The following is a 23,754-nucleotide window of genomic DNA, read 5'->3' as shown; positions in this document are numbered from 1 at the left end:
AAATACATCCATAATTTATGATTTCCTTGCATCCACTTGCATTCTGGTACAAGCAGCAGCGAATAAGCAACTTAGCAACAACAAGGACATAAAACAATACACATATCAGGAACATCTTTCACGGAATGGATTTTCAGTTAGAGCAGAACGTGGCCAACTTGTATATTTTTGGATGTGAGCATGCATTTCCATCACTTTTTGGTTGTCGAACATGGAAAGCAATTTCGTCCTTCCTACCATGCGAATGTGCATCCTAGAAGGTGCATTCCTCGCTGCATAGTGTCGAGGATGCAGTCATGCATTCACAAGAGATTTTTCTCAATCCAGCACGTTGCATGCAGTCTCTAGTTTTATCCAACTTTGTTATTTGTCAAACGCACTAGAATTGTTATGGAAACGTATCTTTGGAATGGGAGTTCAATAAGGACACGTGATTGAGTTTTGAACGGACGACCTGGAATGTATGTATTTAGTGTTAACTCCTTCAACTATTATGTAAGATTCTCTGTGAATGTTTGTTCCAAGGAATGTGCATAAGTTCGTCTTGTAAATATGCCTTGCACTTTCGTTCCCGGATCGTATCTTTAAGTCAACTTTAACCGCTCACCCTATACTCCCTTTCACACCCCCACACTACTCCCACCACTTGTTCACTCAATGCATGTTCAACTAGGATTTTCCGATCGCTGCACTTGCACTTTTCACTCCACCCCACCCACATGATTTTCAGTTTTGATTGGAAAATGTTTACCACGACACTCATAAGCCAAATCTTCCCATTAGGATCTTTTCTCCAGAATAGCAGATAATAGTACGTAGTGCGACCAACCTCCCCCACCTCCAAAGCGAACTCTTTTATTTTCCTCAAGATTTTCGGTTTCCTGATTTGGTTCCTTTTGAAAAACGCCACACCCCAAAATTCACACGATTTCAAACCACCCAAGGATGAATTAATGTGAATGATTATCCGTAACGAGACGATTTATCTTTATTTGGATTTTCCGTTGGTACAATAACAATTGATTTGGTGAGAAACGTAGGAATGGAACTTGTAACGTTATGAGGCAAATTTAGAGAAATTACCAAGTACGATGATGATTTTTTTGACTAAGTATCTATAACAAAGTGAAAACTATAAATACTCCATATTGCATGCTTCTCGCTTCTCATTCATCTTTTCAACTTAGCCGAAATGATGGTGACTTTATCGATTTTGGACTTAATGGATATTGTGTTTTGAACAGAAATTCCTTTTGAGTTTTTCACGTTCCTTTCTATATTTGGTTCTGACTTTCATCACATTTACTATGTAGTGTACATTAAGAGCTATTGCTAATCCCGTCACTCGAAGGACTAACCCTTTGCTTTCGATGGAAAACAGGTCGACCTGAGGCATATGGACGAGAAACAAGGAAGCAATATTGTTGATGTCGGAGTCGACCTATCGGAATTCTATATGTCGGTGGAGTGGGATATCCTGGAGGTGCCGGCTGTGAGGTGAGTTTTATTAATGACATTTATTTTTGCAGATACAATCGCCGAACCTTTTCTTTTATTATTTAACAACATACCATATACTACTAGCTACAAGGACACAATCAAATCCGTGTTGCTTGCTGGGCTTGGAAATATACGGACATTGTATTCGACTTGCAATAGCAATGAAAGAAAAAGTTATAAATCTCAAAAGATCCACGGCTTACGTAAAATGCTTAGGACGTAGCGGGAGAATCGGCTTGGCAAATTGCATTTATTTTTACGTTTTTTAAGGTTTTGTATAAAACAAAGCCTTACTAAAACCGGTGAAAATCTTCAAAAGGCACTGATCTGGACGCACCAGCGTGTGGGGTTTTTACCCACTAAAATCACCCCCCATAAGGCATTACACCACAGGACGGAGTCAGCTCACTCTAGCTTAGTCAACTTTCTTCTATACACGTGACCGCGCTTTTCTCCTCTCCTCTTCAGTCGCAGTTTGGTTTGAATAGATGCGATCATGGAGTTGACCGCATCCCAATTCTCATGATGTGCTACCATTTTCGGCACTAGATTTTCTGCAACCCCCCCCCCCCCCCTTTAGATTCTTCCTTTTTTCTTCCACAAATCTCGGACAGTGGAGGAATACATCCTCTGGGTCCTCTGGGACTCCATCACAATTTGGACAGTCAGGTAAGGTCTCCAATTTAAACCTGTCCAGGTATTGGCGATATCTTCGGTGCCCCGTGAGAAACTGGGTGAGATTATAATTAATCTCACCGTGTCGTCTCGCCAACCACTCCTTGATAGCAGGGACAAACCTGTGGGTGCGCCGACCCATTCCCGAGCATTCCCACCGCCTTGGCAATCTATTTACGGATCTCTCCCTCTGAGTGTTCTTCGTTTCAGATAAGAGAGATATTGGCTTGGCATTGTATATGTTCACCATCTTATCTACCAAGATATCAATCGGCATCATTCCCGAGATAATGAATGCTGCATTATCTGAGCCAATCCTGAAGACAGAGCATACCATCAGGGCTGTCCTTCTGTAGACTGCACTCAGTTTGTTACCGTTAGCTGACATCCACAATACCTCTCTCCAAACTGGAGTCGCATAGAGTATGATTGGGGTCAACACCCTAGCTACAAGCAACCTAGGGGTATACCGTGGCCATCTCACGTTCGGCGTCATCCTTGCCAGGGTCACACTAGCAGTAGATGATTTGTTGGAAACATACTGCACGTGTTGCCAATAACTGAGTTTCTTGTCTATCAGCACTCCCAAGTATTTGATGGTCGGCTTGGAAGTGATGATAATGTGGAGGCGCAAACCTTGCCATTGTGGATTCTCCTCCACCGCTACATTCAACGGACGCAGAGAGCAGTGGATGGCCTGACATGAGACTGGGGAACAAAGGTCAATAACGACATTTATCAACTCACAGGAACTCAAGTCTCGTCTGCCGGCCAGAAAAAGCCAAATTAAGTTTTATTTTGTCAGAATTCGTATATAGAGCTGGGATCCAATTGTGATAATCGATGTAATGATTAGATAAATGAAGTTCAAATAAATGCAGTTCCAAAAATTTAGAAACGGATCTTGAATTATTGGGAAAAACAGTTTCCCAAAGTTTCTGCGGTGAAAGTGGACGCACTTTTAGGAAGTTTGAGCAGCCTGTTAAGCACGATGTGCAGCACCACGTCAATGCTACTGGCTCTCCAATCTTCTCAAAAGTGCGTTGATTGTTGTTGCGAACCAAAAGTTTGATGACTTGATGAAACAGGATATCTGCAGACCATCCAATAACTGTTGGTCTTCTCCACTTCATTTAGTTCCTAAGCCGAACGGCGAATGGCACAGAGACCGTTCCAGACGGATATCCCATTCCACTCATCCGTAATTTTACCATCTTGGATCTAGTCAAGGCATACCACCAAAATCCCGCCGCTCCCGTAAACATTCCGAAAACGGCTATCTTCACAACTTTCGCACTCTTCGAGTTCACTAGAATTGTTTTCAGCTTGTGCGACGCTGCACAGACTTTCCAGAGGTTCATCCACTCTATCTTACGAAACTTGAACTTTTGTTTCGTCTACATAGATGATCTTTTGGTCGCTTCACACTACTGGAATTTTCTCAGCCAGATGCACCCCTAGCTGTGTTCGACGATGCCTCAAACACAGGGGTAGGTGCCCCTCTTCACCAACGGGTGAATCAAATCCTAGCAGCCAAAAACAGGTCAACCCAGCTCAACGTAACTACACCGCCTACGATCGTGAGCTACTCGCCGTGTACTTCACTATAAAATCCTTCCGTTTCTCCCTTGAGAGCAGGCCGTTCATCATGTTCACGAACCTCAAGTCCCTTACTTTCGTGCTTTGGTAAAAGCCCCACAAAGCCTCCTCTCGTCAACTTCATCAACCAATTTACTTCTGATATCCAATACGTGTCTGGAAAAGACAATATTGCTGCAGATGCTTTGTCTCGAATCTCGGAGGTCACAGTTCCCGCCTCGGTCGATTATACGACAATCCCCGAGGCACAAAAAGACGACACAAAGCATCAGAGCCTGAGGGCAAACTCCAAATTCAAATTCAAGAAGTTTCCTATTTTCGGTTCAAACTCTTATTTATTCTGCGAGACCTCAGATACGGAACCCAGGCCCTTCATTCCAGCCGATTTTCGCAGGAAAGTAAAGCAATACACTATCTTGCGCACCCAGGCATCGGGACGACGAACCGCTTAGTCTTTAATGAATACTTCTGCCCGTCCATGAACTTGGACATAAACTCTTGGGCCAGACAGTATATCGTATGCCAGAAGCGCAAGGTCAACAAACACGTTTGAAAGGAAGTAGTTGTACTCCGTAGGTCAACCAAGCACTTCCACCCCATTTATCTCGCCATCATCGGCCCTTTGCGAATCTCGCACGGATTCAAGTATTGCCTTACAATTACCCACAGGTTTACGCGGTGGCCTGAAGCAATACCTCTGTCTGACATTACGGTACAATCATATGCTGCGGCCCTCCGTCGAGAGTGGAATGGTATGCTGGAACATTGGCACCGGACGCTGAATGCTGCCTTAATGGCTCGTGACGATCCATTGAAATCTCGGTCCCTTCCATTCGTCCTCCTCTCCTCCGTGTGGCCCAGCGAGAGGAATTCGCGGCTTGCCCCACGGAGATGATGTACGGGGAGAATCTGCGCCCCTCCGCCGACCCTGTACTGGACGTCAGAGCAGGATTAAACGACTCGGGAATACTGCGTCTGCCCAGGGACCCGATTTCGAAGATGTAGCCAATGCCACCTTCCCGGCATGCGACATCGGATGCCAACACCCCGTGAGATCCTCAGACGTGTAAACAGGTCCTCATTGAGGTGGACGCTTCTCGGAGACCAAGACAACCACCATACGAGGGCCCCTTTAGAGTGCTAGAACTAGGGGGAGCACTCATTCTAGCTCGGAGGCGGGCCCCAGCTAGAAATCTCTTTGAGGTCACCGAAGAATCGTTTACCCAATGTCCGTAACCTGACTCTAGCTAGAGCTAGGTACTCGCAAAGAAAATGCCTGAGGGTTTGCCCCTTTTCTCCGCAACTTCGGCATTGCGAGAAAATCCCCGCACCGACCCCACAGATCATCTTTGCTCCGTCGGTGAAGAATACCGTGTCATAGTCTAGCAACACGCCGCCGGTCTTCCACCCATCCTCTGCTGGAGATCCCATTTCTCTGTAAAGGTTCTCTTGCAGGCATACAAACCGTCTTAACCCTCAGTTCTATGTTCAATCTGCAATTTAGTTTTGGATCCAGGGTTACACCCAGATACTTTAGAATGCAGGAAAGAACCAACCTTTTTCATTTAGCCGTGAGAGGTGAAATTCAGCTGCCCTCGCCTTGGTGGTGAATAGCATTAGCTCCATTTTGCTTGGATTGGTGGCAAGTACAACTTTTCCAATGTTCTGTGAATGATTGCACTCATAATGGAGCTCTGGTAGAGTACCGGAGAGATGGCACCACCCTGCCTCCGGTCACAGCTCTGGTCAAGTCGTTGCCTCCCAGAACCGACTGGATTATCCTGGTTCTTAGCACGGATATAATTCAATGCGCAAAATACCCCTCCAATCCAATACTGGTCTAGGCTTCCTCAATGGCGTTGGTACTAACGTTGAATGCTCCCTTTATATCCAAGAAGGTAACTTTGGTATGCCGCCTGTACTGCAGTGACCACTCCACCGCGACAATTACCTCTTGGAGAGCGGTTTCTGTAGATTTACCTTTCAGGTAGGAAAACTGGGACATAGAGAAAGGCGTTCTCTCCATAATCGCCCTTAAGTGGATGTCCAGGACGCGTTCTAGAGTCTTCAACGTGAAAGAGGTAAGGCTGATTGGTCGAAAGTTCTTTGTGGACTCATGGACACGCTTGCCTGTTTTCGGTATGAAAGTCACTCGTGCGCGTCTCCAAGACCGCGGTACGTATACCAAGGAGATACGATAAATCTCAACAAGCCACGGCGCAACCCTTTCTTGCTGCTTCAGTAGCATCAATGGCATTATGCCATGTGGACCCGGAGATTTATATGCGGAGAAGCTGTTTATAGCTCTGCCGATTTTATCCTCGGTAATTATAGATTTGATAGTCTTATACGGCGTTTTCACCAGAAGATTCCGTCCATAAGCCTTCCAACTTTTTAAGAAAGGATGGGCTCTTATGTTCCCTGGACGCAATCTTACTGAGCCTTGCGGATTTGCTGTTGCTTTCGATGTTCTGGCAATAATCCAACCAAAACCGCCTCTTGGCAATCTTGATGGCCGAATTGTATTTTTTTAGGCAGTGCTTGTATGGCTGGCGGTATTTATGCCTGTAGCAGATGTTAAAGATTTCCCTGGTCAACTTCCTGAGGCTGGAGAGATACTCATTCCACTACGGTAGTAGCATCTTCTTGCTGTATTCAGCAAGGTACGAGACTTTAAAGGTGGTGTCGAGTACTTTTCCAGACCCCGACTTTTGACTCCAGGTCGTCTGTCGTACCAATCTTGTCAATTTACGCGCCGGAGAGTTAGTTCTTGGTTACTTGACCAAACTTCCTCCAGTCGATCCTCCTGGGGTATCTGAAGGATTTGGAGACCTCTGTGGCGAGATCTAGAATGAAATGTATACAACTGTGATCTGAGAAGGATCACTGGTCCGAAACTCTCCAATTCTGCACCTTAAGAATCCCATTGTCGGTTAGTAGGGTGATATCCAGGACCTCCTCCTAAGGAGTTTTTTAATGGTTCGATCGCCTCCGACCTAGGACTCTTGTATTAATGCGACGTCGATGTCTTCCTCTAGGAGGAAGACAAGCAGATTAGCCGAGGCCCGCTTCGAATGTTACAGATTGACCTGCGTAACCCTAACCATGATCTGCTAGCGTGGGGGTGCGTCAATCCCAGCCGGACCGTTGATACTCATCTCCTTCAAAAGCTCGTTGGCGGCCTCAATTGGATCCAGGGCATCGTTCAATTTTGCAGAGCGGAACGCTTTCACCTTTGCATTCCTGATTCCGAACCGCACTTTATAATCCACCTTTTCCAGTGCCTCCAGCCACTCTCCTTGATAACAACCTAGTCGTCCATGGAAATCCTAGATTTTGAAAGCGCCGAATTGGAAGAGCTTGTCTTTTCCATGCGGACCTTCGGCAACCAGATGCGAACGACCGGTCTCCTGGTAATCAGATCATAGGGGATGATTTTGAGCCTTACGCCCTCCCAGACGAACCGGGAACAGTGTGTTTGCCTTGGGCGTTCAGGAGATGCTCAATGACCAACTCCTACAGTCTGACGCCAACACTGGTCAACACCTCCGGCGTTAATTTCCCGCTAACGGAATGCTATCCAGCGTCACACGTAGGTGGCTCTTGGTCACGTCATTGCAAGGCTTCGCAGTTCGCAGCTCTTTGGTTGGCTGTTGCTGCGTACTTTTCTCCAGAGGTTGCTTAACGAGCTCTCGCTCACTCTGTTCAGCTTGTGTTCTTGTTCGACTTCGTCTTGAGATCGATTGCGTTTGAGAGCGGTGGGATTCGCCTTCTGCTCGTCGACAGTACCCGCCTCCTTAGTCTTAGCAATCTTGCTGAGAATATGCATGGGCTTCTGGTACTGGCGCTTAAGCAGGACATGGGTATACAGGTCAAAGGATCGCCCAACGTCGAGAATTTCGAGTTGGGAGTGCTATGTCTTGTACCCGCTACATCGAGCTTGACCACAGTGGATTTCAGGCTGGAAACCACTAGTCTGTCTGTCGCCTTGTTCTGGGAGGTCCCCGTGGTTGGTTTCAGCACAGCGGTGCTACACCTGAACAGCTGAACGGGTGGAAAGAACACTTCACCATGGTTCTTAAATGTATCGCATCCGGTGAAGTTCCTCCTCTTGTGAATGAAATTGCTAGTCACCGTAACATGCGGATACGGACTGTTTTTCCAAGAAGAAAAGAGAAGTTACTTCGGTCATCAATGCACTCAAACAGAGTAAAGCCGAGGGCCATGACGGTCTTTCGGCAGAGTTATTTATCGCTGCAGCTACAGTTACCGCAGATCCGCTACCTCTACTCGTACGGAAATCTTGGAAATCCGATACCTTTCCCAGAGAGTGGAAGAAGGAGTTAGTAATTGAGATCCCAAAGAAAAGAACCCGCTTTGAGGGTGACAATTGGAGAGGTATCTGCGTGCTCCCTGACGTCGCAAAGATAATGGCTAAAATAATTCTAGAACGCATCAAAGCTTGATCGACAGAGAGCAGGCTGGTATCTGTTTGGGATTCTCCTGCATTGACCGCATCAACACCATACGGACCATTTTGGGATAGTGCACGGAATTGAGATCTTCGCTGCACCTGCTCTTCATCAATTTCGAGATAGCTTTCGATAGCGTGAACAGTGAGTGTATCTGGAGTGCTCTATGCTGGAGAGGCATTCTGGAGAAACTAACAGCTATTATCAGAGGGACATATGATGATGAGAAATGTCAGGTGCTGCACCTAGGTAAAATTTTGAAGGATTTTCAAGTCTAAAGCGGAGTCCTCAGGGTTGCATCCTATCATCGATATTATTTCTTCTTTCTATCGGTGTCATTCTTCGTGCTCTCCGTAGGAGTTCAATGGACGATGACATTTTTCCTGAAACACCTCGACTACGCTGATGGCATCTGCTTACTCTAATATTGAGTCATGTACCTTGGACAAACGGCTCTGAATTTGGAAAGAGAGGTAAGTAGAGTTGAACTGAAGATAAACACCAACAGAACTAAAGTTCTTAATCCAACGGTCAATGCACTTGTCCTATCAGCATTAATGGGCAGAGCATGGAAAGCTTCGATCAGTATGTATATCTAGGAAGCATGATTTCTGCGGACAGTGGCATCGAACTAGATGTCGCGTGACGCATTAACAGCGCGAGATCCGCTTTCGCTGCCCTGTCTAAAATCTGGAAATGCAGTTATCTCAACACCAAGATCAAGTTGAAACTGTTCTTTGTTAATGTTCTTTCTGTGTTTCTATACGGGAGTAGCATCTGGAAAATCAACTCCACTGTAACCCATAAGCTCCAAGCTTTCGTCAGTCTGCGTCATGCCATCGGAGTGCACTGGCCTGACAGTATCTCAAACGAAGAACATCATTGGCACAGAGGTATACCACTCATACGCACTGTAATCAGAAAACGGAAGTGGCAATGGATAAGTCACACTTCAAGGAGGGGGGAGATTTACATTGCGGACTACGCCATGCCGTAGAATCCACTCTCCGGAGATGGCCGCCGAATGGGTTGCCTCAAGGGAACTTGGTGCAGAACAGAGGGAGAGTGCGCATTTCGGATAACCGCGAGCGATGACGCGTAGGTGTGGTTGACGAGTGAATCACGATCTTATAGACGTATATATATTTTTCTTTTCAGCGAAAAAATACTATTGAAGCCAAGGCTTGGCTTGATAAACATTATTTGGGCTTTCCACCGGGATAATCAACCGTTCAGAACTGATCTGCTAAGCCCTAACAAGGCAAAATAAGCACCGAAGACGATGCACGAAGTGGATACCTCCAAAAGCCTGTTACCAACGAAAACATTAAAATAATTTTTGTAAGACCGCAAAGATAGCTGAGGCTCTAAGGTATCAAAGGAACATGAGGGTCACCATCTGAGTGAACTGCAAGACTCGAAAGCATGGACAGCGTGCAACAATCAGCTGGCAAAGCTAGGGCAGCAGTATTTTGGGATGCGCATGGTATAGTATTCATCGGCTATCTTGATTATTATTGGAGCGTTTGAAGGATGAAATCGCGAAAAACGGCCCCATTTGATGAAAAAGACGTCGTCAAGACAATGCACCCTGTCACAAATCAATAAAAACGATGACAAAATAGCATGAATTATGCTGCGAATTGCTTCCACATCTACCGTATTCTCCAGTTCTGGCTTCCTGAGACTTTTCCCTGTTCCCAAACCTCAAGACAATGGAAAGAAATTTAGCGCTGATGAAAAGGTAGCCGCCAAAAACTGAGGTCTATTTTGAGGATAAAGATAAATTGTACCATAAAAATGGTATGACCGCTATAATCGTTGTATCGTCCTGGACGACAACTATATTGAATAATAAAATCGAAATATATCAAAAAAAAAAAATCTGTGTTAACCTACCAACTTTTCAGGCCACCTGGTATTAGAGCCAATTGAGTAAAGTAAAACCATTTGAATCTTTGATTTTATGATTATTCTGAAGGATTAGTACCAAGTATATATGGGTTTAGATGAATCGATATATCCTCACCCAACACAAAGTTATAAATGACTGCGTGTTATTAACAGCATCAATTAATATGTGGAAATCCAGAGAGCCAATTCCAGGACGTTCCAGTCAGGAAATCATCACCACCAAAAGTTTCCCTTAAATAGCTAATCAAACTGAAATTAGATTCTCCATTCAGAGCACAAATGTGGTGCTGGCTGGCGCAAATCACATCATTATAACGCGATTTTCAGATAAAACTCTCATCGTCCTAATACCTCCGCTTTCAAATCTCATAAAACATTTACAAACAAATCCCCGAACTAAAACAATCAGACCAATGAATCTCGATTCAATTACAAAGAATAAATATAGTTTCATCTGCATTATCACCTCCAATTGAGCTAATTACACTTTAAACGCACACAATCCCGTGACCTCCCCATTTAACTGCCATTTTATTGGCCTGCATTATTTATCAGGAATGGATGCCAATTTCGAAATTATATTGCTGCCGTTAACAGGGGAATGAATGGATGAATGAATGCACGGGGTCTATTCGACGCATTCTATTATTGGATGTCCTTTCCACTCCTGCAGAAGGCAACGATTCTGTTGTAATTAATCATTTCGGGTAAAAAGCGGGACCATTGGCAGTAAATGAAGTGGAATCCTTCCACATTACAGTGTATTGAATGCTATCGTATCATATTATCACAATCGTGGGACATTATCGACAGAGCCTTAATTAACATCCGCCGAAATTTTTAATCAATCTCCATCAAAATTAACATTCTTTAAAAGGGCAGAATGTCGACCCGGAGAGATTTATGTAAAAAATGGACCCCGGAGGGAGGTTTAAAGGGATAAAAAATTGGCAAGGAAGAGATATGTATATGATAGATTAGTTTCAAAGGCCGTGAAGATTTGATGGCATCCCCTCTAGAATGAAATCAATCTCTCTAATTTCATGAACCTTTTATTTTATTTTCTTCTTTTTCGTAGTGGCTAATCGGTTCGTATTTATTATCTTTATCGCTTTATTTGTTCTTGGATAATCTCTCAACAGCTAAATATTTAGGAATAAGGAAAAACACATCCAAGTTGATTTGGATATTTAAAAGAAAGACAGAATTCACTTTGTCTTCCCCTTCTTCCTTTAATAGTCACTAAGTCCTTTTTTTTTGGCTTCTCTGATCATTTCATTAATGATGCGATGAATGAGGGAGTAGAGAGTTGGCCGCTCGATTTCGTTGCCCAGCGTCCGACATTTGTGCTTGTCTCCGATGCTGCAAGCTTGTCAATAGCCCAGCGTTAAACATGATGATAATGTAATTGAAGCAATAATAGCGAAGGTGTGAACAAAGAGACAAACGACAGTCATTTCGGCTTCAAGGCCACTCCCTTCTTTTCCTGACATACATAAAGGTACGTAAAAGTTAGGTTGTTAGGACTATACGGGTATGTCCTCTTTTTGGTGCTTTCTAGTCGGAGATCTTCTTGAAGGAGGTGGAAATCTCCCAAAGACTCCAACCTAGACATCCCAGAGTGTGAAACGTTTGCCCAGTAAAATCACCACCGACCCCACCCTGCCTCTTGCAACCACCAAGTATCACATCGCGGGGCAGAGTTCGCTCACTTAGCTATTTTTCTTTCTTCTATGCAGGACGTTCATAACAGCGCCTTTCTTGCCTCTTCTTTTTTTCGCTGTTTACTCTGGATTCATGGTACTGTCGAATTGATCGCTTCCTAATCCCCCTATGATGCAAGCATTGTCCTCACCAAATTCTTCACAATTACGTCAAATTATAATTAAACTCCCCATGCTGTTTCCCCAGCCATTCCTGGTATGGTGGTAGGGATATGTCTGGGTAGCCATCAGCCCTTTCCTAAATGCTCCCAACACTCCTGCCATCTATCTACAGATTTCTCCCTGTCGAAGAGAAGAGAAATGCTGCCTCATAATCTGGGAAATGCCCTTCCCCAAATAAGGATGGCGTAATTCAAGATCTACCTCACCACCCTCTCAGAAAGGAACCTACAAGTATACCGTAACCCTCCTACGTTCGATATCATCCTTGTTAAGGCCGTATTCGTACTGTGTCCCAAAACTCAACTTCGTGTCCATCATTACTCCCAAGTATTTGATGGCCGGCTTAGAAGTGATGATATGATTACAAATTCTAATACAGGCGTAATTTCTCTTTAGGCGATTATTGAAGAGGGCCGCTTTCCTTTTTTTTCTTCCGCAAGTGCCAGCCCAACTCCTTCTAATCAAGCCCTGACGGCACTGATTGTTTCGAATGAGTATAACTCAGTTTCTACTGCTTTGTGACTGCAACCAATGTAATATTATCGGCATAACCCACCACCGTGGCCTAATCCGGAATCGGAAGATTAAGTACACCATTGCACATAATGGTGCGCAATAGTTGACCCAGTACAGAGCCCTGTGGGACACTCGAAGAGACAACGTACTCTTGAGATCCATTATCAGTGTCATACTGAAGCCAAAGCAAGATAAATGAGAACTCCAATCGGTACCAGGCATTTCCGTATTAAACTCCAACTGGCCCAATTGAAGGCACTTCTCATATCCATTGTAATTCAATATTTGCTGAAACTACCCTTTCCGTCAATCGCGTTCGCAGCTAATCCAGTAACTAATTTGATAGCGTATGTGGCATCTTTACAGAACCCGTACTACCGGTATGAAAAGCCTCCTTGGCTCTCAACAACCGGGAGCAATCTATTGTAGATTATACGCTCTAACATTTTGTCCATAGTGTCTGGAAAGTATATGGGTGTGTAGGACCATGGCTCACCAGTCTTAGGGTCTTTGCCCCTTCCACACTGTATGAAATATTCCCTTCGGACATGCACACTTCAAACAAATCAGCGAACATGTACGGTCCGGATTTTACAGCGAGTTTACCTCTCTTCGGTATGCCATCCAGGCTCGGTACTTTATTGTCACCTATTCTGCTACAGATCTCCAACAACTCGTATGTGGTCTGTGGTGGATCACTGAATTATGTTACTGCGCTCTCTCGTTGGGGGAATAAACCCTGGATGAATTTCAACAAGAGGGTAGGGCACGTGATCTATACAGATGACCGCCTTCTGAGCCGCCCCATCACAATTCTATATTTCGTCCTTAAAGCATTCCCTCTTGCCCCGTTGGATAGCAAGCCTGAGGTTTTTACGGGCATCCTTTTGGCATGCTCGTTTTGTCCCTGATCGATCCTACCTACCACCCTCTGAGCTGTTCGTCTTTCTCGGTGACAGGCTAACCGCAGGCTGTCAAATTCACTATTTACCAGTACTGGTGAATGAGCATCTCCTAGGCATGAACGCGTCATATGCTTTGAAGATGCTCAGGGTAACATGCAGAGCTCTTTCTGTGCCACCACCTGCCTTAGTAGAGATATCTAGCCACACTCCCAAAAGGGTTTGCTCATTCATTACTTTGGTATACCATCCTGATGTCCTTCTCAGCTTTGAGTATGTTCCTATCGTGTGGGTGTCTCTATAGTTCGAAAATAATTGTCTAGTGACCACTATGTGTAGTCTCCGCTAGCATGCGAAACCATACAACGCGTCAGTGCAGGGCTGACAAATGTCAGATCTGCGATTGAAACAGACCCTCCTTTCCAAAAGTTACTCACATTAACTTCGTTGGTAGAAACTATATCTAACTGCTTAAAAGCGCCCTTTGACAATGTGAGCATGGGTGAGGTGTAGCAGCCGTACATGTACACGCCGCTTATTTTCGCCCACACAAAACCACTGGTCGACTGTCTTATGGAGCATTGTATAGCTTGCTGACCGCACGCCCATATCGCCGCTCTGCCAGTCGAGTCTGTGACCCATAGACCGCCATAACGGATTCTGTGGGATTTACTTATGACGGCACAATGGACATTTGGGGCTCAATAGGAGCAACAGGCACTCCTTGGCAATATGACCTTCCTCCCCACACCTTTTGTATCGATCGGATCGATCAATACCGCCGATGCATGATTTCGCGAAGTGATCAAACATGAGGCAATTGAACCACCTCTTTAATAAAACCTGTTCTTTCAGACGGCAGACTACCCATCTAATTCGAACCTTTCCATCGGGGAACAATTTCTACGCTACCTCCATTGGTAGTCCCATTATGGCCATTAAGTATTACAGTAGCCTTTTCTCAGGCTCATAATGGGTTTCTCTCCCAGTTCCTTCAACTTAAATTGTTCACTTCGCCGAGATTCTTGGACTGTATGTAGCTCTCATGCTTTTGGACTCGCATTGTGGCATCCTCCCCAAGTGAGTTCTTTACTTTTGTGTGAAAGCCGTCAGTTTTGCCTAATTTCGATTTTTTCAGCTCAAACATGAGATCGCCTTTTTGATCCTTCGGATGTAGCTGACAATTCCGCTCAAATCTTTTATGCTGGGGTCAACTTTGACCCTGTACCTGCAAGATGGTATCAGGCAAGAAGACTGAAATTATCCCCTGAATAAATCCGAGCACGAAATTCACCCCTCTGGCTCACCGCTCTTGATTGGCTCAGGTCTTCCGAAAAATCATACCCTTCTCCCCTACTGCTCTGTGCTATGTGCTTTCAGAGTAATGAAGTTACTTCCCTTGCTTGAAGTGCAACCTATCCACTGCCACTTCTGCGCCCTAATCAACACCATCTTCACAGGCAAGCTAATTGGCGTCTTCAGAAATCTGACCAGGACGAGTGCAATGACCAGTGAAATTCAAGAGCTAGATTTTGCTGGTATTTATATTCAATTCGAAACTATTTCCTTCTTCTTTAAATCCAAATACATTCGCCAATGGTGCTAAGCTCAGTATGAGAGCGAGCACTTATTTGAGGAAAGATATCGAGACCCGTACTAGTTCTGTAACCTTGATGTAACCTGATTTCGACTTGAAGTTCCTCCGAACTTACATTCCTCCACTCTGATAACTGATGACGCCGGAATATGTTGGGCATTCCAGGTGCATCCCCTGTGGTTGGTGTCGAAAGCTCACCCAGGTCCCAAGAGCAAGTAAAGCAAAGTTCTGATCTCCGCAAACTTCTCCGCGATAATTCCAATATATTAATGGGATCAGTACACTAGAATCCAGAGCACAAGCCACCCAACTGTCTATCGAGCAAACCTTCCTGGCGTTCCTTGACGCATCCCAGGATAATTTCGACGGATCTGGAAGGAGTTAAGAACCGCGGTGGGATGTTCCTTCCACATCTTCAACTGCACGCCGATCGATAAGGATCCGACCAATAACTCTTTACCTTTTACCAATTACGCTACCGAAACCCTAAGGCACCTAGATATTACAGGACCTTTCAGGCTATAAGAATTGTCTAGTTTACCTAGGCCTTTTGTTAGGTCCCATTGTACTATCCCTGGAGATTGCCTATTCAATGGGTTCCAACCCGACTGTCAGCAGGCTTTGTGAATCTGAGAACATCCCCTAGAGATAAAGAGTGCGTAAATTTTTCGTTAAAGAAAACCTTACTAAACCGTTCAAGAGGCCCCGGGGTCTTTCACAAAGATTTTCACCTGCGGCATTGATTCAATTTTCTCCATTCGTCTGCGTGAGTCCTTGCGATTTCACCCTTCAGAGCGGACTTGACAGTGGATAACCGGATGTCAAATGCTCGCTCTGACCCCAATATTGTGAATCCAGATCCATGGTGATCCCGCATATCAGCCTCCTCATTACCAGAGATGTGTGGATGCCCTTCGCTAGCAGCTTCCTGCAGTTAGCAAAGCTCAGAGTCGGCCACCGGACAATATATGCATACATCAAAATGGAACATCCTTACTAGTGGATATAACTAGTCAAGTCTTTCGTTCGCCGTGAGTCTGTTACAGAAGCCCAACTATGGATTACATGCAAAGTTCCAATCAAGCGATCACATACTGTTTGTATCCTCCAGAAACAGTAGCAAGGGACCCATGAGAAGGCTTCATAATAGAAGTGATACCTCAACACACTTCTTTCCAGACAATGTGTTGATTTATCTTCGCTCTAACTTGTGATGAATCCTGCTGATGAACAGCGTATCAATTTCATCCCGTGCTGCCTCGTCCTAATCGCCGCGAATGAGGCATAACTAAATGCACCTTCGATGTCCTTTTCAATTAACAACTTTTCAATTCTTGTCATGGGCGCATGGGTTGTTGCCCTGCGGATTTCTTATTCTGGTAGACATGTTGCCTGTAGTAAAGTAGATCACTGGTTTGAGAATAAATATCCACATTATGCTAGCATATGACAGACATCTGCGGTATATATTGCAAATATGTAGACCCAGGGTATGCCGTTGAGGGTTGTAAGCACCTGTCGGCACTGAACTGAGGTTCTGGATCCTACCTACGAAGGTCACCTCCCGCTTTCTAAACGTAGATAGCCTAACACTTGGCTAAGTTTTTGACAAGGATCCGCTTTAATTTTGAGGTCGTCTAAAACTACCCTACTCTTCGCAAAAGTGTCTCCGTAATGATCGTTAGCCTGAGCCTCTTTGTACCGACTCCAGCCAACCGCTCAATCAGGCTTGCGGGTTTGGTTGAGGAGTACGCTGGTCGTTCCCCTCCGTTTTGCCAAATTCGAGTTCAACCAAAAAGTTTTACTCCTCTTTGGAGTTTTAAATAGACAGCATCCTTGGAAATCTTCTCTCATACTAGTTGTGATCATGTGGATTGTTTTTCCCAGCAATGGGCGTAAATCCCAACGAAGGATACTCGCACACTCAACCCTCTTTTCTGCGTCGCCCAATCAGTCTTCTTACGCTAATTAAGAAATGGAGCTTTTGGATGTGAATCCATGGCCATTCCGAAATCAATGCGCTGGTGATCTGAGAGCGTGATACTGTTCGATACCCCCACTCGCTGACAAGAGTCGTCATATCAGGAACAGCTCTCACTTATTAATGTTCGAACTCCTCCAACAGATGTGTTGGGCTTCCATGCCTTTACTTTTGGATATTGGATATTTCTAACGAATATTCCACTGCATGTCCCCGTGAGCTACACACATTCCCTCCAATGGTCTTAGGCATCGACGATAATATCTTAGGCCCGTAGTAAAACCAGCAGACCATTTGCTGCGGAACTTTCTTAACATTCAGTTGAGGAACGTGAATAGTAAGAAAAATCCCTGGCCTATCGACCCCCTCCCCTGCTCCGTTGCCTGTTAACATCGAAGTGGAGCTGTTGAGGTTATTCTGGACACTAAAATGTTATCAAGCCTCAACGCCAGTACCCATCTGGAAGTGAGAGAAGGAACTTTTTTAAATGGCAGCTCAAAAACCTTCTGCAGGATTAGTCGCTCACCCTCCTACGCTACGTTGAGGGAGGAGCAGCCAATTGTTCATAATTTCATCTGCAAAGTTTAGCCTTAGTGTTTTACAGTATACACCTACCGACCCAAAGCCAAACTTGGTGCCTTACGGAGGTACAGTCCTTATAGCTAGGAGGCGTTCCTTCCTACCTGCATACCATTTCACAATCATAATTTCATTATCAAGAAGCTTCATTTCCTAAACTGGGACGATATTTGGCTTGTCCTTTTTCACCTTTTATTACTACTGATCTGTACAAGGATCGCATGTTCCAGGTTTCAGTAGAATTATCTGGAGTTATATCCACGAGGTCTTTGCCGTTGAGTCAACCCAATCGAAGGCCTTTTATTCTGAATAGCTTTTTTTATAGTGAAGAGTTATTGACCCTTCGACCAATTCCAAACTGGAGAACCAGGTCAATAGTTTTTCAATGGCGAGCTTATTGGTAGGATACTCATTGTCGTAATGTTCAAGGGGGTTGCAAGTTTAAAGCACTAGTGACCGCTTTGGGTTTTTCGTGGAGATAGAAAGGCAGGACCTTTTTCTTGCTCCAACACACCCTCTTCCTATCCGGGGGTAAGAGTAGCAAACCCAACTTTTCCATGATGATATAAAAATATAGTCAAATTGAAGCGCCACAAATTTTTTAACGGGGGCCATAGCAGCGATTTTTCAACGGCGTTTTAGAGAGAGGGACCACCGCTTATCCCTTCATGCTCTCCTTTACCTCTACGAGGATTGAGTTCAAAATTAGACCCTACCGTTTTAAAATAGCTGCATTTTGAAGGCCAAAGGAGGGGGGCGAGGTGACTGCCGCTACCCTTTTACAGGATCAGAAAGGGAGGATATACACATACACATACACATCCTCTCCATCCCCCTTCGCCAACACCATGATGACATGATACAATAATACAAATAAAAATAAATAGTAATGATGATGGTGATGCTTGTCTGGGGGCATCGTTGATCCGAAATGGAGGGGAGGCTGATCAAATATCTGGCTGTCTATCTTCGGTTTGGAGCTGAACATTAACGGGTAACATTCTTCTGACCCATCGTCCAGTTGCTAGGCTAAATTATTTTGGAGAAGGCTTCCACAACTCTTCCCGTCTCTGACATCGTTGAGCGGAGGAACATACCATTTACTTGGATAGTGCAGCCGTCGTTGGTATGTACTACATATTCCCCCATCTTCTAGAGTCACCTCATGCCTCTGTCCTCTACAGATTATTGAGCATATGGTCGAAGCACTGGTTACATACAGTCAGCTGTTTCTTGTCAACAATTCTTTCCAGATCGTGCCGTTGAACATGACTTCTGGCACGTGCCATCTCGGTTTGTTCGGTCGTTCGTAGATCGCATCAAGTGCACAGCTGAGTACGTTGTTCATATTTTTAGCAACCTTGGGTGCACATAAGAAGGATTTGTCTTGTCGTAAACATTATGCTAGCGAGGCCTAGTCAAATTCGAAACAGTTTTCCTGGTAGAAGTCAACAGCGAGAGTGCTGACGTCGACTTGAGGGACCAGATACCGGCCGCCTCCTCTACCTCGAGGGATGACCGCCACGCGTAATAAATCGTACTCGTGCCTTCCGATTATGCAGAAATATCCAAACACGCGGATTTGTTCTGCTATTTTTTGCAATAACAGCCGTTCTAATGGAACTTTCTGGACCTCATATACCGGGCCTATCTTCGTCAGGATATTGGTGATCACGTTAGTCAGGGCTTCCTTGTCTACGAGTCCCTATATGTCTCCCTACATGCTGCCACTCCTCGTTTTCGGGAAGTTTATTCATAACCGTGCTTTCCGGTTTGGTGTTATGCTTTGGCCTGCTAGGGTTTGGCGCCGGCGGCTTTTTTGGAAACTTTCTTATCGCTGATATTGGTTTCCTAGTTCCTCAGCAGGATTTCTCATCACGGTCTCCTTTAGTAGTAGCTCCTCTGGTAATTCCAGTAGCAGTGGACATAGATTCACGACGCCAACTTGCTTCTCCAGTGAACCATGGTAACGGACGGTAATTGATCGTATTTTCCCATCGTTCCCGGGATGAACGGCGCTAATATGAGCCAATGGCCATTTTGCCGGTGGTGTTTCTCTCTCCTGTTGGGGGTCTCCTTATCCCATCTGGTACGGGTTTGTAAGTGGTGCAGGTATTCCCGAGTCCATCTCTTCCAGAATACTTAATGCAGAACCTTTATCTGCTACCATCGTTCATACCGGTCACGCTCCCCTTCAGGCAAAGCTTTTAACGAACGGTGAACCAAAAAATGACCTGGTGTCAAGACCTCCAAATCGTTGGGGTTGTTCGTAAGGGGCACCAGGGGCCCCGAATTTAAGCACTCTTCCACCTGGCATAATATTGTGGTAAACTCTTCGAACGTTGGTACCAATCGAGCTTCATCGAAAACGCACTTTAGTTGTCATTTGGCCGACTTCACAGCTACGTCCCACAACCCGCCAAAATGTGGCGTAGCGACTGGGATAAAACGCCATGTAACACCGTCCTTCGATGACATCGTGGCGACCTTTCCTGATGCGGATATTATAGTCTGTTATACCTCCTTATCCACCTGGTTGTTGGCCCAAATAAAATTTGTGCCGTGGTCGCTCTATATTTCTGCACTTAACCCACGTCTTGACATAAATCGTTTGAAGGCGGCTAAAGAAGCTTCTGTCGTCAAATCGTGTACCGCTTTCGACACTACGCAAACGAAAACGCAGACATACCCTTTCAGGGTTGCTGTTGAACGACCAGTGATATTCGCTTGATCCTTCTGGAGTAAGACTTTGCCAGCATTGATTTTTGCTTCTGAATCGGGGTTAATTTTGAACTAGGGATCCCTTGCTTCCAGCAATCAGATCAGCTTCTAATGGTTGACGTAATATTTTGTGGAGAGATCCTCCAATACTTCGAGGTTCCTCTCGAAGAATTCCACCGTTTTTCGTCCTAGTCCATCCTTCCGACAATTCCTTTCCAAGGTCTCCTTAATGATGTCTGGTTGTTCCTTAAGCAGTGTCTCCGCCATGATGGCTCGAAGATTAATCTTAACACCACCTCTCCGGGAATGGGGTTGAGGACTGAACCATCACCATCAATTAATTTTACGGCAATTCCTCTGGTGTAACATGGTTCGATATTCAGATTCCCATTTTCTTCTTAATGTTATTTTGATGGATCATACACTAGGCAACGTAGGACTCTTAGGCCCCCTAAAGCACCATTCTCGTATGGTTTGTAAACTGCTGTTTAGCAAATCGTCCCACTCGAAAACCGCTGCGCTTTCGAACTTTCAATTTACCTCTAAAAATCGAATTCATGCTAAAATTCAAGATTTTCCAACCCACCAAATTGAAACTGAAGTGTTCAACCCATAATTTATATAATAACTCCCATCCAACCCATTTAAATTTTCCGGAATCATATTTTCCAAAACAGCCCTAATTCAAGATGAATTTTGTGTTTTCCACTTGAAATCCTGCCACCATCAAACCAGTAATCAAATATTGTAGTTTGGAAATTTTAAACCATCATCGCTAAATTAACTCTCGGAAAATGTGACTATAAAACTCCTGCAAGAGGGCACCATCAAATTTGAATATTTTCCATGAAATTTGGTTTTATTTCCTCTTTCGTTCCTTTTCAAGCGTAATCCAAATAAAAGAAAACAATATGTGGATGTATTTTTTTCGTCCTGATGTTTTCCAGTTCCACATAGATACATGTATCTGTAGATATGCGGGAAAAACTTGGAGCATAGCTTTGGGCTCTTCCTTATGTAGTAGAATGAATGGGTATTAAATTATTGGATTGATAGCTAAGAAAAGAGAAAACTTTTTCCATTTTATATTTCCGAGTGCTCCCACACGTACGTACATATGTCTAAGAGGAAGGTTCATAAGCAATATCGTTTATATTTATCCAAACTTTTTCCCCTAGATCAGGTTCTTTTCGAGGCTGAAACTTGAACGAGAGAGAAAGCAACGCAACATGGCAAAAAAAAAGATATTGGATCTCATAGATTGCTTTCCTTTCATTTCGCTGTGTGTATCTTTTTTATTCTCGGTAACGCAAAATTTCAATTTTGCTTTTAAGGAGAAATTCTGAAATTCTCTCTTCTATCACATTACACATTATACACTGCCATTTATTGGAAATTTATGAGATGCGAAAATGTTCTTGTCATCTTATCACGTACGACATCAGGTTCTGCCATTATGGCTGAGTGCGGATATCACGCTATGACGCCCCGTGCTTAGAGCAAGTAACGCATTATCCTTACGAGAATAAACAAAATAAATAAGCAATATACGAAGTAATAATAATATTTTGAGAGAAATAAGATTTTACCGGCTGCAGAGCATCTGGTTGAGAAGTTGAATGATTAGCTCGAAATGATTAGCATTTTTCTTGTGAGGGTGCTCAGGGGAGTATTTTCACTTGAAATAAATTTGCAAGTAGACATACTCATTATCCTAATATATGCGTATCTAAACACAGATTACACTCACAGATTGAAAATCTCTTCGTTCAGCCTTAGAGGTTTCTTAGAACTTCTTGTGGGATAGATCCTCCTGTTGGAGTGGCTCCTCAAACCAGCTCAATGTCTGCTGCTAGAATATTCAACCCCATCGGCAATTGTCCTCATTTTCACATGTACAAGTAAATCTGCATTGCGGAAGTACCAACTGCCTTTGAGAACTTCAATATTCTAAACTAAGATTGCTTAGCAAATTGATAGCTGGGTGGGCTGAGGAATTCGATTCTTAAGTTGCACTTCAAAAGGAGTTATGATTTTTTTGTTTTGTTAAAACTACAATAAATATTTTCAATTTTATGGAAAAAATGGATTACCACGATTACAACTGCCACACCCTCACAGTATTACAATTGCAAGTTTTTCAGCCACCTTAAAGTGCCCTGTTTATCACCACACATTGTTAAAATGCTACATTGATCAAAAAGTTCCCAACGTTACCACCCCTCAGCACTCCTACCCCCCCCCCCATCCCCTTTCCTTTTTTATGGACGGAAATGGACATTTTAAGAAGCTGCTGGGTCAGGTTACAGCAGTGTGTGGGATTCTCACCCACTAAAACCAACTCATTTCTGGGAGGTTCATCCGGTATAGATCCCTCAGCGACTCTTCTTCACATTTTAACATCGTAACCATGAATCCATTTTCGACTACAGAAAATGGCTCTGGCCCTTATAGCAGCCCCACTGCTCCTTTCCTGGCCAGCTCGTCCGCTGCCTTATTGTCCTCGAACCCAATGTGTCCTAAAACCCAGAGTATTCAGTATGTGCAGATGGAGAGGAGACAATCCCAGAAGGACATCTAGGGAAGCCATTGGCAGTGTCCCCACTGTTCCACTGATACGCACACAAGCCAGTCTTGTAACACCCCCTGGCTGTTGTGCTGAGTTCCGTTCTACCCTTCTGCCAAGATTATCGCGCTATTGCAGCATTTTCGAGATACATTTCCATTTTTCCCTGCAATGAACCCGCAAGTCATCAGAACCCCTGTAATTTTTGTTTGTAAAACAAAACCTTATTAAAATCGGCCTGGGCACGGCAGAGTGTGGGATTTTTACCCACTAAAACCACCCCCTACCCCGTGGTACCACCTTTAGGTATTACATCACGGGGCGTAGTTAGCTTATTTTAGCTAGGTCTCCTTCCGTCTTCCCGCGGGGTTCGTAACCGCGCCTTCCTCACTTCTTCTGCTTTTCGCAGTTTCTCCTGGATCACTGCGATCATGAAATCTTTCTTCCACGAACCTAGGTCATTTTAAGAATACGTGCGCTGGGTCCGTTGGGACCCCGTCGCAGTTTGGACAATTAGGTCCGGTGTCCAATTTAAACCTGTACAGGTATTGACGGTATCCTCCATGGCCGGTGAGAAACTGGGTGAGATTATAATTGATCTCCCCATGCTTTCTCTCCAGCCACTCCCTGATGGGAGGGATCAACCTGTAAGTCCAACGACCCTTTTCTGACTGGTCCCATCGCTGTTGCCATCTGCTTATGGATCTCTCTCTTTCAGCTTTTTTCACCTGCGATAAGGGAGAGATGGACCTGGTGTTATAAATGTTCATCATTTCGGTTGCCAGGATGACAATTGGCATCATTCACGAGATGACGAACGCTGCATCGTCTGAAACGGTCCTGAAG

General features: G+C 44.4%; 1 protein-coding gene across 3 annotated transcripts in view; it reads left to right on the top strand.

Moving 5' to 3' along the window:
- Positions 1–23,754, top strand: part of LOC119653858 (acetylcholine receptor subunit alpha-like) — a 391,561-nt gene that overhangs the window by 317,224 nt on the left and 50,583 nt on the right. For all 3 annotated transcript variants that reach the window (XM_038058922.1, XM_038058916.1, XM_038058932.1), the window contains one exon: positions 1,382–1,497. In XM_038058922.1, coding sequence (XP_037914850.1) covers positions 1,382–1,497 — 116 coding nt within the window. The remainder of the gene's footprint in view (positions 1–1,381; positions 1,498–23,754) is intronic.

Source organism: Hermetia illucens, chromosome 1 (assembly GCF_905115235.1).
Source record: "Hermetia illucens chromosome 1, iHerIll2.2.curated.20191125, whole genome shotgun sequence".
Lineage (NCBI taxonomy): Eukaryota > Metazoa > Arthropoda > Insecta > Diptera > Stratiomyidae > Hermetia > Hermetia illucens.
Note: the sequence above shows the minus strand (reverse complement) of the source record. Positions and strands in the feature narration are given on the sequence as shown.